At 41.7% G+C, this 16,894-nt stretch overlaps 1 protein-coding gene across 1 annotated transcript in view; it reads right to left on the bottom strand.

Moving 5' to 3' along the window:
- LOC143887878 (RING/U-box superfamily protein) overlaps positions 1–15,943 on the bottom strand; it is a 33,377-nt gene extending 17,434 nt beyond the window's left edge. Inside the window, exons 1-3 of the mRNA XM_077392118.1 lie at positions 15,665–15,943; positions 15,418–15,592; positions 15,226–15,324 (exon numbers count right to left, since the gene is read on the bottom strand). Of these exons, the coding sequence (XP_077248233.1) occupies positions 15,226–15,324; positions 15,418–15,592; positions 15,665–15,810 (420 nt within the window). The 5' untranslated portion in view covers positions 15,811–15,943. The remainder of the gene's footprint in view (positions 1–15,225; positions 15,325–15,417; positions 15,593–15,664) is intronic.
- Positions 15,944–16,894: the final 951 nt, after the last annotated feature.

The raw sequence follows: 16,894 nt of genomic DNA, 5'->3' as shown, positions 1-16,894 counted from the left end.
TAAGGTTCCAAACATCCCACACATTTCTTTCTTTTTCAATATTGAAATGATTGCTATCTTAAGATAGAATATTGAAAATGATTGCATATTTGATTCCTAATTTAACTTTAGTCATTGATGATAATAGCACATGATTGTTACCTTATGATTGAATATTGAAAATGATTGCATATTTGATTCCTAATTTAACTTTAGTCATTGATGATAATAGCACATGATTGTTACCTTATGATTGAATATTGAAAATGATTGCATATTTGATTCCTAATTTAACTTTAGTCCATTTGATATTATTACCCATATCAAAGAAAATTCACAACTTTTATTTGATACTAACACCCATTTCTAACAATTAATCTTGGCTTAATTTTTTATAATGACACCCATTATAAAAAAAAATCATATGTTCACTTTGATAAGGATAATTACCCAAATACTTGGGACCGGCTATTACATCATACCCCCCTAAAAAGAATTTCGTCCTCGAATTTCACATACCTGGTGCTTGAAAAAGCTGGGGGTACTTTTCCTGCATCTCCTCCTCAAGCTCCCAAGTTGCCTCTCGCTCAGAGTGATTTCTCCACTGTACCTTGACATAGGGAATGGTGCGTTTTCTAAGAACTTGGTCCTTTCGATCAACGATACGCACCGGGTGTTCCTCATATGACATATCCTCTCTGAGTTGCAAAGGGGCCAATTCTACTACACGGTCCGGGTCCGGAACATACTTCCTCAGCATAGAGACATGGAAGACATTATGCACCCCAGCCAAACTGGGTGGTAGTGCAAGGCGATAGGCAACTGTCCCGACCCTTTTAAGAATTTCGTATGGCCCAACATACTTGGGATTCAACTTTCCTCTAATGCCAAATCTGACCACTCCTTTAGTGGGAGACACCCTCAAGAAAACACGATCTCCAACTTCAAATTCAAGCTCACGCCTCCTGACATCAGCGTAGCTCTTCTGCCTGCTTTGTGCTGCTCGGAGACGCTCTCTGATCAATTGAACCTTTTCTTCTGCCTGATGCACTAGCTCCGGGCCCAAAATCTGCCTCTCACCAACCTCATCCCAATGGATGGGAGACCTGCACTTTCTACCATAGAGGGCCTCATAAGGGGCCATCTGAATGCTGGATTGGTAGCTATTGTTGTATGCGAATTCCACCAAAGGTAACTGCCGATCCCAAGAACCTCTAAAATCCAAGGCACATGCTCTCAGCATGTCTTCCAATATCTGGATCGTCCGTTCTGACTGGCCATCGGTTTGTGGATGATACGCTGTACTGAAGTTCAACCTAGTTCCCAAAGCCTTATGGAAACTCCTCCAGAACTGAGACACGAACCTTGGGTCTCTGTCAGACACAATCGACACTGGCACTCCATGTAGCCTGACAATCTCCTCCAAGTACCACTCTGCCATCTGATCCAATGTCGAACCCACTCTATAAGCCAAGAAGTGAGCCGACTTAGTCAACCTGTCGACTATAACCCAAATGGCATCATTTTTCTTCAATGTCTTTGGCAAACCGGTCACAAAATCCATAGTGATGTGCTCCCATTTCCAATCTGGAATAGGGAGGGGCTCTAACTTCCCGGCAGGTCTCTGATGCTCTATCTTGACCTGCTGGCAGATTATACAACGAGCCACAAACTCTGCAATCTCTCGCTTCATGTTATTCCACCAGAAAATTTCTCTGAGGTCCCTGTACATTTTGGTGCTTCCAGGGTGCACTGAATAAGTAGAACTATGGGCCTCATCCATAATCTCCCTCTTGAGATCCGCATCAGCAGGCACACACAACCGAGTTCCGAACCTCAAGGACCCATCCTCATGGACTCGAAAATCTAATTGGGATCCTGCCTCAACTTCTGCCCTGATCTTATGGAGTCTCTCATCAGTACTCTGAGAAATCTTTATTCTCTCTAACAAAGTGGGCTGAACTCTCAGGTTCGCAATTTGCAGACCAGGCTCGTGCTGTCTTACCTCAATACTCAACCTCCTCAAGTCCTCAATGATCTGCCTTTGATTAGTTATCAAAGATGCCATCTTACCCTGGGCCTTTCTGCTCAAAGCATCTGCTACTACATTAGCCTTCCCTGGATGATAGCTGATGGTCAGGTCATAGTCCTGTAGCAATTCAAGCCATCTCCTCTGACGCATATTTAGCTCCTTTTGCGTGAACAAGTACTTTAGGCTCTTATGGTCAGTGAAGACCTCACATGGCTCCCCATAAAGGTAGTGTCTCCAAATTTTCAATGCAAACACTACTGCTGCTAACTCTAGATCATGCGTCGGATAGTTCTGCTCATATGGCTTCAACTGCCTGGAGGCATAGGCCACTACCTTTCCGTGTTGCATCAACACACAACCTAAACCACTCTTAGAGGCATCACTATATATGGTGAATCCTCCACTCTCAGATGGTATAGTGAGGATTGGGGCCGATACTAACCTTCGTTTCAACTCTTGGAAGCTCTCCTCGCACTTATCAGACCATTCAAACTTGGTTCCCTTATGCGTTAGACGGGTCAGTGGTACGGCAATCCGTGAAAATCCCTCTACGAATTTCCTGTAATATCCCGCCAGACCTAAGAAACTGCGAATTTCGGCGACATTAGACGGCCTGCTCCAATCCACTACGGCCTCAATCTTTTGGGGGTCCACAGACACTCCATCCTTAGAAATCACATGCCCCAGAAAAGCCACTCTATCAAGCCAAAACTCACACTTCTTGAATTTCGCATATAGCTGCTCTGCTCTCAATACCTGCAACACCTGCCTTAAGTGATTTTCATGCTCTTCATGGCTCTTTGAGTAGATTAGGATGTCATCTATGAACACTACTACAAATCTGTCTAAGAATGGCTTGAACACCCTATTCATCAAATCCATAAATGCCGCGGGTGCGTTAGTCAAACCAAATGGCAACACTAAGAACTCGTAGTGTCCATATCTAGTCCTGAAAGCTGACTTGGGCACATCTTCTGGCTTGATCTTCAACTGATGGTAACCCGAGCGAAGATCGATCTTAGAGAATACTTTAGACCCCTGTAACTGATCAAATAGATCCTCGATCCTGGGCAATGGATACTTATTTCTCACAGTTACCTTGTTTAGCTCTCTATAATCGATGCACAACCGCATACTCCCATCTTTCTTCTTCACAAATAGCACTGGTGCACCCCAAGGAGAAACACTAGGTCTGATCAACCCCTTATCAAGAAGTTCTTGCAACTGCCCACTCAACTCCTTAAGCTCTACTGGAGCCATTCGATAGGGAGCCTTAGAAATGGGACCCGTGCTAGGTACAAGATCAATGGAGAATTCGATCTCTCTATCTGGAGGCAACCCCGGCAAGTCTTCAGGGAATACATCAGGGAAGTCTCGTACAATTGTGATGTCCTCTAGCCTGAGGGCCTCCTGACTGACTTCTGATATAGAGGCAAGAAATCCCTCACAACCCTTCCTTAACAATCTGCTAGCCTTGCAAGCCGAAATGATTTGGGTGGGCGCACCACCAGGACTACCAATAAAACTGAACCTTCGCTGTCCTGGCATCTGAAAAGTCACTAACTTACTGTGACAGTCTAGGCTGGCATGATTAGCAGCCAGCCAATCCATCCCAAGAATAACATCAAAATCCTTCATCTCCAAGACTACCAAATCAGCGGGTAACTCCCTGTCACCGATCTTCACTGCACACGACTTGCAAATCCTGTCGGTAATCAGGCTACCTCCTACAGGTGTGTCTACACATAACTCTACATCTAAAGGCTCATGAACTAATCCATGCTTCACAACAAACCGGGATGATATAAAAGAATGTGAGGCACCCGAATCAAATAATACACATGCATAGACCGAAGCTATTGGAAGGGTACCTGTCATAGGTTAACCCATTCCCACTATTAACTAAGCAAACATAGGTTAACCTATTCCCACTATTAACTAAGCAAACATCAAAATGCAATACGTTGAAATTTTATAGACATTTATATGAATAAGAATATCAACAACTAACTAATGACATACCTGTCACCACTGCATTAGAGGCCATAGCGTCCTGCTCGGTTAGTGCATAGACTCGGCTTGGGATCCTCTGCTTCTTATTCCATGCCTGATTCTCTCCTGTGGGCGGGACTCGCACCGCTGGAGGTGCCCGATTCTCTCCTGTGGGCGGAACTCGCGCTGCTGGGGGTGCTCCTGAAAACTGAAAATTTCTCTTCCGAGGACAATCTGCTACCTTGTGACCCAACTGGCCACACTCAAAACATGCCCCAGTGATCCATGGGCAATCCTTTTCTGCATGATGTTTCTTGCATTTGGCACACAAGCTAGACCTCTGACCAGCACTCTGATGCTGCGGGCGATGGTCGCCTGACCTCTGCTGTGATCCACCTCCCTGGCGGTAGGAATTAGGCCTCTTAGATGGCTCTCCTGAAATCTGGCCATCCTGCTGACCTCCTGCCCTGAATCTCTTCTTCTGCTGGTCCCTATGCTGTTGGGACCTGATGACTCCTTCCTCAACCTGTAAAGCCTTACTCAACACATCTGCATAGGTTTTAAGCTGGAAATCTTTTACTCGATGCCTGATAGGCTCCCTGAGTCCGTCTTGGAAACGGCGAGCAAGAAGCCCGTCGTCCTCCATGACCGATATGGGTGCAAACATCCCCAATCTCGTAAACTCTGCCTCATAATCTATGACAGATCTGTTCCCTTGCTTTAAATTGAAAAAATCATTTTCCTTAAGAATCCTCACACTATCAGGAAAATATTTGTCATAGAAAGCTGTAGAGAATTCATCCCATGCAATGATAGCGCTCCCCCTGACACGCTTCTCCATCTTCCACCAAGCATCTGCACTTCCTCTAAGCATGAACGTGGCAGCTACTACTTTGTCCGGCGCTGCCATCCCCAGAAATTCAAAGATTTTCTCGGTCTCTTGCAACCATTCATCAGCCACGAGAGGATCAGTGGTCCCTCCAAATGTATTGGCCATCCTCCGAAACTCGGTCATCCTATTCTGCTGACGAGGCTCGACCTGTGGCGGATGATGCTGAGGCTGCTGCTGCTGTTGGGTCACCACCCCAACCAAAGTCTCCATCATCCGCTCTAATCGGGGTAACCCTTGCTCTTCCTGATGAGTCCCTCCCTCTGCAGTATGGATGATAGGGGTGGGAGGCTCCTCCTCTTGCGCCTGATTTGGCTGCACTGGAGCCGGTATAGGGTTTCGCTGAAGTCGGGTCGTGCTACGAGCAAGGTCAGTCATTCTCTTGGTACGAGCCATACCTATCCCAACAATAGCAAACACTAGTAAGGCTCTAGATTATAAAATACCTACATCTAATCGGAAGGTAAGTAGTAAAAATTGTAAAAATACAATTTGCCTTTACCTAAGTAGTAAAAATACAATTTGCCTTTGCCTAAGGTCCTGTAGTAAAAATACAATTTGCCTTTGCCTAAGGTCCTACCGGTTCTTAAACCTATTGCTCTGATACCACTTTACTGTCACGCCCCGAACCCATAATTCTAGGTAAGGCGCACGTGACAGCCGCCGCACGCCCATAGGGTCGCCCCCACAAGCATGCAAGGCTCCTTTTTCGATCAACTATTCTCAACAATCAGAGTAACTAATAAATGCGGAAATTTTAGTCTCATAATGAAATACAAATATAGATTAGGTCCATAAGTCTAAATCCAACAATAATTATTTCAAGACAATCACCTTAATAAAATATCAAAGGTTTCTAAATTGGAACAATGAAATAAAGAACAAATCTCCTAGGCTCCAATCCAAGTGCCTGATCTCAGCAAATCTACTGCCGCTCCTCTGTATCTGAAATTTGTTAAACCACATAATGAGCTAACAGCCCAGCCGGTTTTCCAAATCCAAGCCAGCTAATAGGAAAACAAAAACAAACTTGTGCGGAAAAGACGTAGCATGCCATAAAATTTAGCCAATGCAGAAATTGATAAGAATTAAAAAGATCATTTCTACATAAGCTATATAAGAAAAATACATGTTTTTACAAAACAGTTCCAACCACTCGGTTATGCAGTTTTTCACTTGGAAATCAATGACAAGAATATATATTTTCAAACACTTGATTTTGCATTTTTCCACTTGGAAATCAAATACTTAACAGTAATATATTTTCAAACATAACAGTAATATATTTTCAAGCATAACAGTCTTCTCTGTGGCCAATTTCCAACCTTATTGGCAAGTAGCGTAACCCAAGGCGAACACTCGTTCGCAGGACTCACAGGTCCTAAAGTGCGCAATGTCACAATATCAATAGCCAGAGGACTCCCTACTGGCCGCCCGAGATCAACCTTACGGGTAGATAAAATTTGACCGGTCTACGTGATCACGTCCAGTGTACTCACCCACTGGTAGGTTGGGCACTAGATCCCCACCAGAGATCAACCTTACTGGTGGAATCCATTCCATACCAAGACTGCATACAAGTATACATTTATAGAGAGAAGCAATTTTAATGTTTGCAATACCATGCCATAAATTTGTAAACGCTTCAAGCCATAGGGGACTTCCCCCATTTCAAATCTATGAAATCCATATCAAATCCATATCGTAAACAAAGTGCTTTTCAAATTGTTGCTTCATGACCATATCAAATCCATATCGTAAACAAAGTGCTTTTCAAATTGTTGCTTCATGAATTCTAGTTTTCAAAATCATGTTCTTCATAAAGCTTTTTATGTATAGGAATGAAAACATTTCAAGACTAAAAATTACCATGCATAATGATATTCAACTATGTAAAATGACATACTAAAAAAAAAGGTCAGTAAGAATCTTCTCCAAAACAAGTTCCAAGTCAAAGTAGATATGCAAAAATTGAAATAGAAAGCTTTCAACTTAGCTAATGTAAATATTTGATAATACACTGACATAGGGTAGGATCACCTACCTCTTGCACGAATTTCTGACTTGTTTTGTTTTCTCTAGGACGACGTTGACGTTGACAAAAACTCCTCTTTTTCCCCTTCACATTAGTAAGTAAACCAAGGTCATTTAACTATCCTAATGTGTAACAGTCCCTATTAAATAAGATTTCATATTTGATTGTGCCTCTAAAAAGAAAAGAAATTAGGACGGCTCTAAAAACTCATTTCTAACACATCGCACCTAAACTCCAATCCCATTTGCTCAACCAAATTTATTCGCACCTAAACTCCAATCCCATTTGCTCAACCAAATTTATTTAATTAAGACTACTCTTTTCCTCCTTTTTGTTCTTGTCAAGGAAGGGAATTTGCAAAGCTGAAACTAGAAGGTGACTGAGTAAGAATATGAACTTACAGAATTTTGGCAATTATTCGTGATGAAGATCCACCCAACCGTAGTTGATCTCAAGACAAGAATATGAACTTACAGAATTTTGGCAATTATTCGTGATGAAGATCCACCCAACCGTAGTTGATCTCAAGACATATGTGATGGAATATGAGGTCTTGTAGGCCTTGATTCTTGGACACAAGGTTATGGCAACAAGATGGTGGAAAGTAGTTTATTTACCGGCAGCAATAGCAATTTGCAGAGGTTTCTAGGACTGTTTTGCAATGGTTCTAAAGTGGTGTAGAACTTGGTCTTGTAGGAGAGTTACAAGCATCCCAATGTAGGAGAGTTACAAGCATCTCAATGGCCTCAAACACCACCTATATTCCCTCTTTCTAAAGCCCACAACAACTACATCCAACACCTATATTTCTTCTTTCTAAAGCCCACAACAACTACATCCAACACCTATATTTCTTCTTTCTAAAGCCCACAACAACTAACCTTCATCAACACCACCCCTTTCTAAAGCCCACAACAACTAATCTTCATCAACACCACCCCTTTCTAAAGCCCACAACTACTAACCTTCATCAACACCACCCCTTTCTAAATCCCACAACAACTAACCTTCATCCAATGAGAGAAGAGAGTGGAGAGAAAAAGTTGTAGGCAAGAGAGTGGAGAGAAAAGGTTGTGGTGAGAAAGTTGTAGAGAAGAGAGTGGAGAGAAAAGGTTGTAGAGTGGAGAGAAAAGGTTGTAGCCTCGCAAGGTTCCAAACATCCTACACATTTCTTTCTTTTTCAATATTGAAATGATTGCTACCTTAAGATAAAATATTGAAAATGATTGCATATTTGATTCCTAATTTAACCAACTAACCTTCATCCAATGAGAGGAAGAGAGTGGAGAGAAAAAAAAAGAAGAAGGTTGTAGTCTCGTAAGGTTCCAAACATCCCACACATTTCTTTCTTTTTCAATATTGAAATGATTGCTATCTTAAGATAGAATATTGAAAATGATTGCATATTTGATTCCTAATTTAACTTTAGTCATTGATGATAATAGCACATGATTGTTACCTTATGATTGAATATTGAAAATGATTGCATATTTGATTCCTAATTTAACTTTAGTCATTGATGATAATAGCACATGATTGTTACCTTATGATTGAATATTGAAAATGATTGCATATTTGATTCCTAATTTAACTTTAGTCCATTTGATATTATTACCCATATCAAAGAAAATTCACAACTTTTATTTGATACTAACACCCATTTCTAACAATTAATCTTGGCTTAATTTTTTTATAATGACACCCATTATAAAAAAAAATCATATGTTCACTTTGATAAGGATAATTACCCAAATACTTGGGACCGGCTATTACATGTCCCTTGGCAAATTCTAGACTTTGACAAGCTATTATCTCCTCTAGTGCGACTTTTTGAAGGTGATCTGTTCCTTTCAAGTTTTTCCATAATTTGGGCATCGATTCTTCTACCATAACGCCCATCATCTACTAGACATAATCAAATTGCGCTGATAGTTATTGATTCAATGTCTTCCCACTCGGCATCCTTCATCTTCTACCACTTTCCATCATTTCCCTTCAATGCCTTAGCCATACACTATTGAACAATGATGTCATTTACCCTCATACACTATTGAACAATGATGTCATTTACCCTCGTCTGTCATAGGGTAAAATTGCCCTTTCCGTCAAACTTTTCGATGTTGAATTCGATGGAACTTGACTTTGCTGCCATCTCAGATCACCATGCACTTCTAGACAACATTCTATAAGTTTGGTTGTTAGACACGGAGCTAAAAACCTAAGAAAGATGAACAGGAAACCCTCATTCTACACACCGATCAATCTAATCAATCCTATATTGATATAACAACCATTCAAAATTATAGAATATCCACGTAATAAATACCTCGAACGTGAACCACTCAAACAATCTTTCTACATCTGACGATCACTGTAATTGTGATCCAACCACAATACCCACGATCGCTCCAACCAACGATCACTCCAACCACAGCTCTAATATCACTTGTTGAGAAATCTAACAGGCAAAATATGATCTTATCGCGTGAAACAATAGAAATAAAAGCAAACCGCAAAATGAACACTGAGATTTTACATGGTTCGGCTAAGAAAGCCTACATCCATGAGCAAGAACACGAACTTCACAATGTGAAAGAAAACCTAGAAGGATTACAAGAAGATTAATCCGCAAACTTGAAAATCCCAACCCTTTCCCATGCTTCTCTCAATAAGAAAGAAGGATTACAAGACGATTAATCCGCAAACTTGCAAACCCCAACCCTTTCCCTTACTTTTCTCAATAAGAAACTTTCTTGTTTTTTCTATTCTTAGCTACCAACCACAACTAGAATCCCATTTGAATTCCGAACGATGGCAGGCAAGGGAAACAAGTCAACATTCCCAGCAATAATAACAGTAATAAAGAGTTTCAAGGGACAAGAATGAAGAAGACTCTCTCTCTCTTTATTATTTCACCGTGTCTGTATACATTGACTGCATGTATATTTATATGCAGTTCAGATAATACACAATCTTCAATCAAAGATTACAGAGATTACACAATATACAATAAAAGGCAATGTATCAAGACAAAACAGTAAGTTGCAAGTCAATGGGAATTGATTGCAGCCATGTCTTGAGAAATCAATGGTAATTGAATGAAAGGATTAGGCATGTCTCCAAATGTAGTAATAATGGTCAGCAGTTGTCTGGAAGTGTCTGTAAATAGATTGTAACGGCTGTTGGGCAATCAATTATGGTAGAATGGAAAGATTATTCATCTGTGCAAGATTGTATGCTATGATGAGGCATCACTTTCCATTCTATTTTGACCATGTGTTAAGCTTGGTCTTGCCATGTGGTGGATGGAGGTTTCTCCACCCTTTCCATCAGTTGGGCTTTCTTCTATACTCCCCCTCAAACTGGGCCGTGGAGATGGCCATAGGCCTAGTTTGACACGTAAAGCTTCAAATTTATTCCGAGTGAGCGGTTTGGTTAGCGTATCAGCAACTTGACGATCTGAAGCCACAAATTTGGTGATAAGAGATCCAAGAGCAACTTTCTCTCGCACAAAGTGATAATCAATTTCAATATGCTTTGTGCGAGCATGAAATACAGGATTAATTGTGAGGTGGAGAGCTGAGATATTATCACAGAACAGGATGGGCGGTCGAGAGAGGTAAAGCTCAATGTCACGTAATATGAATGATAACCACGTCAGTTCGGCAGCGGTAGATGCTAGGGCCCGGTATTCTGCTTCGGCACTAGAGCGAGCCACGGTGCATTGTTTCTTTGCACTCCAAGAAATACAATTAGCACCCAAAAAGGTGCAATAACCGGTGGTAGAACGCCGTGTAAGAGTGCAGCCTCCCCAATCTGCATCCGAGTAGGCATAAAGGTCAAGAGTACTATGAGAAAGAATCCGAAGTCCAAAGTCGCGCGTGCCACTGACATATCGGAGAATTCTCTTGACCAACTGGAAGTGATGTACGGAGGGATTGTGCATATATTGGCAAACATAGTTCACGCTAAAGCAAATGTCCGGCCGAGTGAATGTGAGATATTGGAGGCCACCAACAATGCTTTGATAGAATTGAGGATCAGAGAAGGGGATAGTGCTACCCGCATGTTCCCGAGGTTTGGCCACCATTGGCGTAGATATAGGTTTACAACCTTTCATTTGGGCTCGATCCAAAAGCTCAGTGGCATACTTCAATTGGTTAAGAAATAATCCACCAGAGAAGCGATGAACTTCGATGCCTAAGAAGTAGTGAAGGTAACCCAGGTCCTTCATGGCAAATTCACGACTTAACACAGAAATCATATAATGTAAAAAGTCAGAGGAGTGGCCAGTGAGAATAATGTCGTCGACATACAAGAGAAGTAGCATCGTACCACGAGAACCATGGTAAGTAAATAAAGAGGAGTCTGCGGTACTGCAACGAAACCCAGAGGCGAGGAGAAAGTTGCTGAACCGATCAAACCAGGCTCGCGGTGCTTGTCGAAGCCCATAGAGGGCCCGATTGAGTTTACATACATAATCGGGCTTTGTAACATCGTGGAACCCAGGTGGCTGATCCATGAACACAGGTTCAGAGAGGTGTCCATGTAAGAAGGCATTTGTGACATCCAATTGGCGGATATCCCAATGTCGGGTAAGAGCAATAGTGAGAACAATCCGAATAGTAGCAGGCTTAACAACAGGAGAGAATGTTTCAAGAAAATCAACACCGGGAATCTGAGTAAACCCTTTTGCGACTAAGCGTGCTTTTAAGCGCTCAAGGGAGCCATCAGAGCGGAGCTTTGTCTTGTAGATCCATTTACAACCCACAACATTCATGGTGGGACAGCGAGGAACAAGGTCCCATGTGGAATTTGCATGGAGGGCAGCGATTTCTTCTTTCATGGCCGCATACCAACCCGGATGATGAAGTGTCGTCTTTGTACTCCTTGGTTCAGATGGAATATCATGGGTAAGAAGGGCAAAAGAAGGAGAATGGTATTTTGGGTTAGGTTTGAAGATACCGGACTTAGATCGGGTGGTCATTGAGTGGGTAGTAGGATTAGGAGAACCAAGTGGGCCCATGTGGTGTAATGATGAGGTAGGCTCAGCAAACGATAGACCTGAGCCAGGATGGTCTTCTAACGGTGTTGGATGAGAAGATGACCCTGAATCATGTGGGCTAGACAATGGTGGGGGGCCTGTTGGACTCATGGGCTCAACGGTGGGTTCAAATTGAGTTGGAGTTGAGTTGGGAGTACGTGGCTCATCTGAAGGAGTGGTTGGATACAATTGGGGGCAGGCCGATGATTGGACACTATCATTCCGATCCATAGTGCTAGGATTGGATGTCTCATTGGTCCCTGAAAACCATTCATGAAAGGTGGTTAATTCATTATCAGCATCACAAGAAGAGAAGAGAGAACCTGGGTGTTTAAAGGGAAAGGTGGTTTCATCAAAGACCACATGTCGAGATAGATACACACGCCCGGTGGGAGGGTAAAAGCATCGATAGCCCTTGTAGAATTCACTATATCCTAAAAAGATGCATGGTAGAGATCTTGGATCAAACTTGTTTTTAGTATAGTCTCGTAAGTACGGAAAGCATCGGGAACCAAAAACTCGTAGTGACCCATAGTCGGGTTTTCGCTTCATTAGCTTCTCGAAAGGGCTCACCATATTAAGAACTCGTGTTGGTTGTCTATTAATTAGCCACGTAGCAGTCCCAAATGCTTCCACCCAAAATCTCTTAGGAGTCCCACTGTGAAACAACATAGTTAACCCCAATTCTGTAATATTTCTATGTTTGCGCTCAGCCATTCCGTTTTGCTCAGGTGTTCGTGGGGTAGAGATTTGGTGTTTAATACCATTATCTTCCAAGTAATGAAGGAAACTAGCGTTGGAAAATTCACCACCACCATCGGATTGAAAGGTCTTTATATTATTGTCAAACTGATTCCTTAAAAGTTTGTGAAATTTCACAAAGCAAATGAAGAATTCTGATTTTTTTCTCAATGGAAAATACCAGGTATAGCGGGTGCATTCATCCACAAAAATGACATAATACTTGAATTTTCGAAAAGATAAGACAGGAGATGGCCCCCACAAATCACAATGGATTTTAGAAAGTGGTTCATTAGAATGTTCAGTAACTGAAAGAAATGGTAACCGACAAGACTTAGCCAACTGGCAATGATCACAAATATGGCTAATGACCTTATTATTTTTACTAATAATAGACTTATTTTTCTTGAGAAACTCCACCACACGCTCATTTGGATGCCCAAGCCGTTGATGCCACACTTCGTCATTGACTGCTCGAAATCTATTGGAGAAGAAGGCTTTATTGTGCTTTGGTTCCAAGACGTATAGCCCTCCAGATCTACTGCCCGAGGCAATCACCCTCTGAGATTTCCTGTGCTTTATAACAAAACCATCGGAAGAAAATTCAAAAACACAAGGAAATTGTGAGGTTAGTTGGCTCACTGATATTAAATCCTTTTAAATTTCAGGCACAACTAAGACATCATGCAACTCAATCTCCTTTTTGGCATTCGTTTGCAAGGAAGTCTTTCCAATGTGAGTGATGTTCAAAATATCACCATTGCCAACCATTATTTTATCAGAACCAAGATAAGGTCTAAAGTGATCAAGCTTACCAGTGTCGGCTGTCATATGCTGAGATGCACCCGTATCTGGAAACCAGGAATGATCTTGAGCATCAGATAAAGACATGGCAGCAAGAGCTTGTGTCATATCTTCGGGCTGATAAGTTTGATTGAATCGCTGATAACAACGGATGGCTGTATGATTATTTTTGTTGCAAATTTGACAAACCACATGAGCTTCTTTCTCCTTTTGAGGTGCTTGATCATGGAGTTTGTTCAGGGTGGGGTTACGCCTTGGAGGATCGTTTCCATGTTGCGGCTTGTAGTTAGCCGGAGAGAATCCACGCCCTTTGGAGTTGAAATTGTGTTGTCCACCTCTACCACGCCGATTATTTTTGGGTCCATTGTGTCCTTGAGTACGTTGGACTGTAAAGGCCCCATGCTGATTTGCACCATAATGGGATTTCTCTGAGTGAATGCTTCTCATCATCTCATGGCTTTGGAGTAGAGGGACAAGTTCTTTGTATGAAGGGATAGGGGGTTTGAGCATAGTGGTCGTGAATGACTCATAACTCGAGCCCAGTCCTTTGAGAAGCCCAAAAACCTTTTGTCGATCGCCTAGTGGTTGTCCTATGGTAGCCAAATCATCGCAGATTTCCTTGAACCCACGAATGTATTCCGCCATTGTTTTCCCTTCCAAAGAGTGACATTGTAGGCAGTTAGTCAAGTACAGCTCTCTCTCTTGAGACTCTAGAGCAAACGAGTCGAGAAGAGTTCTCCATACCTCGATGGAGGTGTCAAGGCCCACTATTAGGCCTAGAACTTCTTCAGATAAAGTTCCAGCAATCCAACCACGGAGTAGTCGGTCGGATCGTCTCCATAAGCTGTATTCTGGATTTTCAACAAATTGTTTCTCCCCTGCAACTTCAGCAGAGGAGATTGAGATCAATTTGTCGGGCATAGGATAGCTTCCATCAATGAAGCCATTCATTTCTTGGCTCTCGATTAGACCCATGAATTGGGTTTTCCAGAGAAGGAAGTTGTTTTGTGTAAGTCTAAGGGAAACAAAGTCGATGTTTAGGGTGGAGGGATATGGGTACTTTGCAGCAGTAAGCAATGAGGATTGGGATGCCATTGAAGAGGATGAAGGAGAAATACAGAGAGCAGAGAATGGCTCTGATACCATAAAGAGTTTCAAGGGACAAAGAATGAAGAAGACTCTCTCTCTCTTTATTATTTCACCGTGTCTGTATACATTGACTGCATGTATATTTATATGCAGTTCAGATATTACACAATCTTCAATCAAAGATTACAGAGATTACACAATATACAATAAAAGGCAATGTATCAAGACAAAAACAGTAAGTTGCAAGTCAATGGGAATTGATTGCAGCCATGTCTTGAGAAATCAATGGTAATTGAATGAAAGGATTAGGCATGTCTCCAAATGTAGTAATAATGGTCAGCAGTTGTCTGGAAGTTTCTGTAAATAGATTGTAACGGCTGTTGGGCAATCAATTATTGTAGAATGGAAAGATTATTCATCTGTGCAAGATTGTATGCTATGATGAGGCATCACTTTCCATTCTATTTTGACCATGTGTTAAGCTTGGTCTTGCCATGTGGTGGATGGAGGTTTCTCCACCCTTTCCATCAGTTGGGCTTTCTTCTATAAGTAATAACATGGTAGATTGTCAAATTGAACCTAATTTTAGCGGAGATGAAATGAACATATAAACACAATACCTCGACAGTCAGTTCCTTCATACGCTGTTGTTGGTGGTCAAATGCGGAATTCAGCCCCGAAATCTTCCGTTCCAGTTTCTTTACCTCTTCTTGCGATGCCTATGGGAAAAAATAAAAAAGAAAATCCAGAATCAGAATCAACATTAAAACCTAAACTTTGAAAGATGAAATGCGTAGAGGAAGGGTTCTTACAAATACATTGGCGGAATTGGCGGCATCAAATGGTTTCTGAGAAGGAATAGACTGTGTGGATTCGGCGAGAGATTGGAAATAGAGGCGACTGATGTTCTTCTCCGAACAGGCCTGTTTGCATACAGGGCAACTGCTCTTCTTCCCAGCGGGGCAATACTCCAACCATTGTTGAAGACTGTTTGGAAAATTAAAGCACGAATGAGAAAGAGAATGAGAGAGAGAGAAAAAAAGAGAAAGAGAGAAATACCAAAGCTCGTGGAAGACATGGCCGCAAATGGAGATGGACTGGAGATCTTCGAGGATGGGTTTGAGATCGTCATAGCAAATGGAACAAATGGTTCTGGCGAAATTTGGATTGATGCTTCTACACTTGTTGCAGTCTTCGGAGGTCATGCTTTCTCGTTTTTACGGCCGAGGAAGATGACATTATATGGACGATGATGCCGTAGAGAGGGTTGGAGCGGGAATTTGAAACGACGGAAATATTTTGGGAGAGAGGGAAAGCGTGGGAAGTAGTAATGTTTGGATGGCGATATTACCAAAACACACATGAGCCAGTTATAAAGGAAGAGACAGACTGGGTTTTGTACAGTTATTAAAACAGGGTGGTGCCGATATAAGTACCCTTACTTGTGATCTTGTCCGTTGATTTGTTGGGCCACCACAAGAGCAGCCGATTGCGGGATTCCTATCCTGATCAGATGATCCCAGCCCTAAATATGGAGTAATAAAAAATAAAAATAAAATCATCTTCTATTTAGGATTCAGCTGTGACGAGTTTTAATTGATTGTCTGTGGTGCTCTGTTTGGTTGCTTGTTTTGAGGGGATTGTAGGAGTTTCAAATGCATGAGATCTCCCCAAGCATGTTTGGTTGTCATTTATACCTTTGACACTAGACAACTTCTAGACATCATTATTGGTATTTATCGTAGGTGGCGCTTACGTGGCGGAGATGTTCCCCCCATAATCTTCTCCTCTTTTTTCATCAAAATGGAGAAATTTGTTGGAGGAATTAGGAGAAATTCTTGTCTTATTTTTTTTTATCTCTTTCTCTCTCTTCCACCTATATTTTGATAATGACACCCTACATTTTCCTCTAATTTCCTCGCGCAACCAAACACTACTCGCAAATCTCACTCCTAATATTCTCCCCCATCTTCCATTCTCTTCCATTCTTGTCTAATTCTTTTTGACTTATTTATCTCCTATTCTCCCAGCCATCTACAAGCAACCAAACAGAGCATAGGGCTTGATCTTGTGTAAAAATCCACGTTAGAGGTAGTCTAGGAAATGAATCCGGAAATTAACAATTTTTTTAGGGAAATGAAATCCCCCCTTAACGATTGAGATGATCTAAGTGGAGATGGAAACACAAACATTTTGGTCTCTCCGTGTTGGTTTTGGTGGAAACTTAAATCTAGAGCGTAACTCATTATCAATTAGAACATGGATAAATGGTTTGAGGATTAGTTATAA

Source organism: Tasmannia lanceolata, unplaced genomic scaffold, assembly GCF_043159265.1.
Source record: "Tasmannia lanceolata isolate RefF3 unplaced genomic scaffold, GAP_Taslan_0.1 ptg000012l, whole genome shotgun sequence".
Taxonomy (NCBI): domain Eukaryota; kingdom Viridiplantae; phylum Streptophyta; class Magnoliopsida; order Canellales; family Winteraceae; genus Tasmannia; species Tasmannia lanceolata.
The sequence above is the reverse complement of the archived record's forward strand: the minus strand, read 5'-3'. Positions and strand labels throughout refer to the sequence as shown.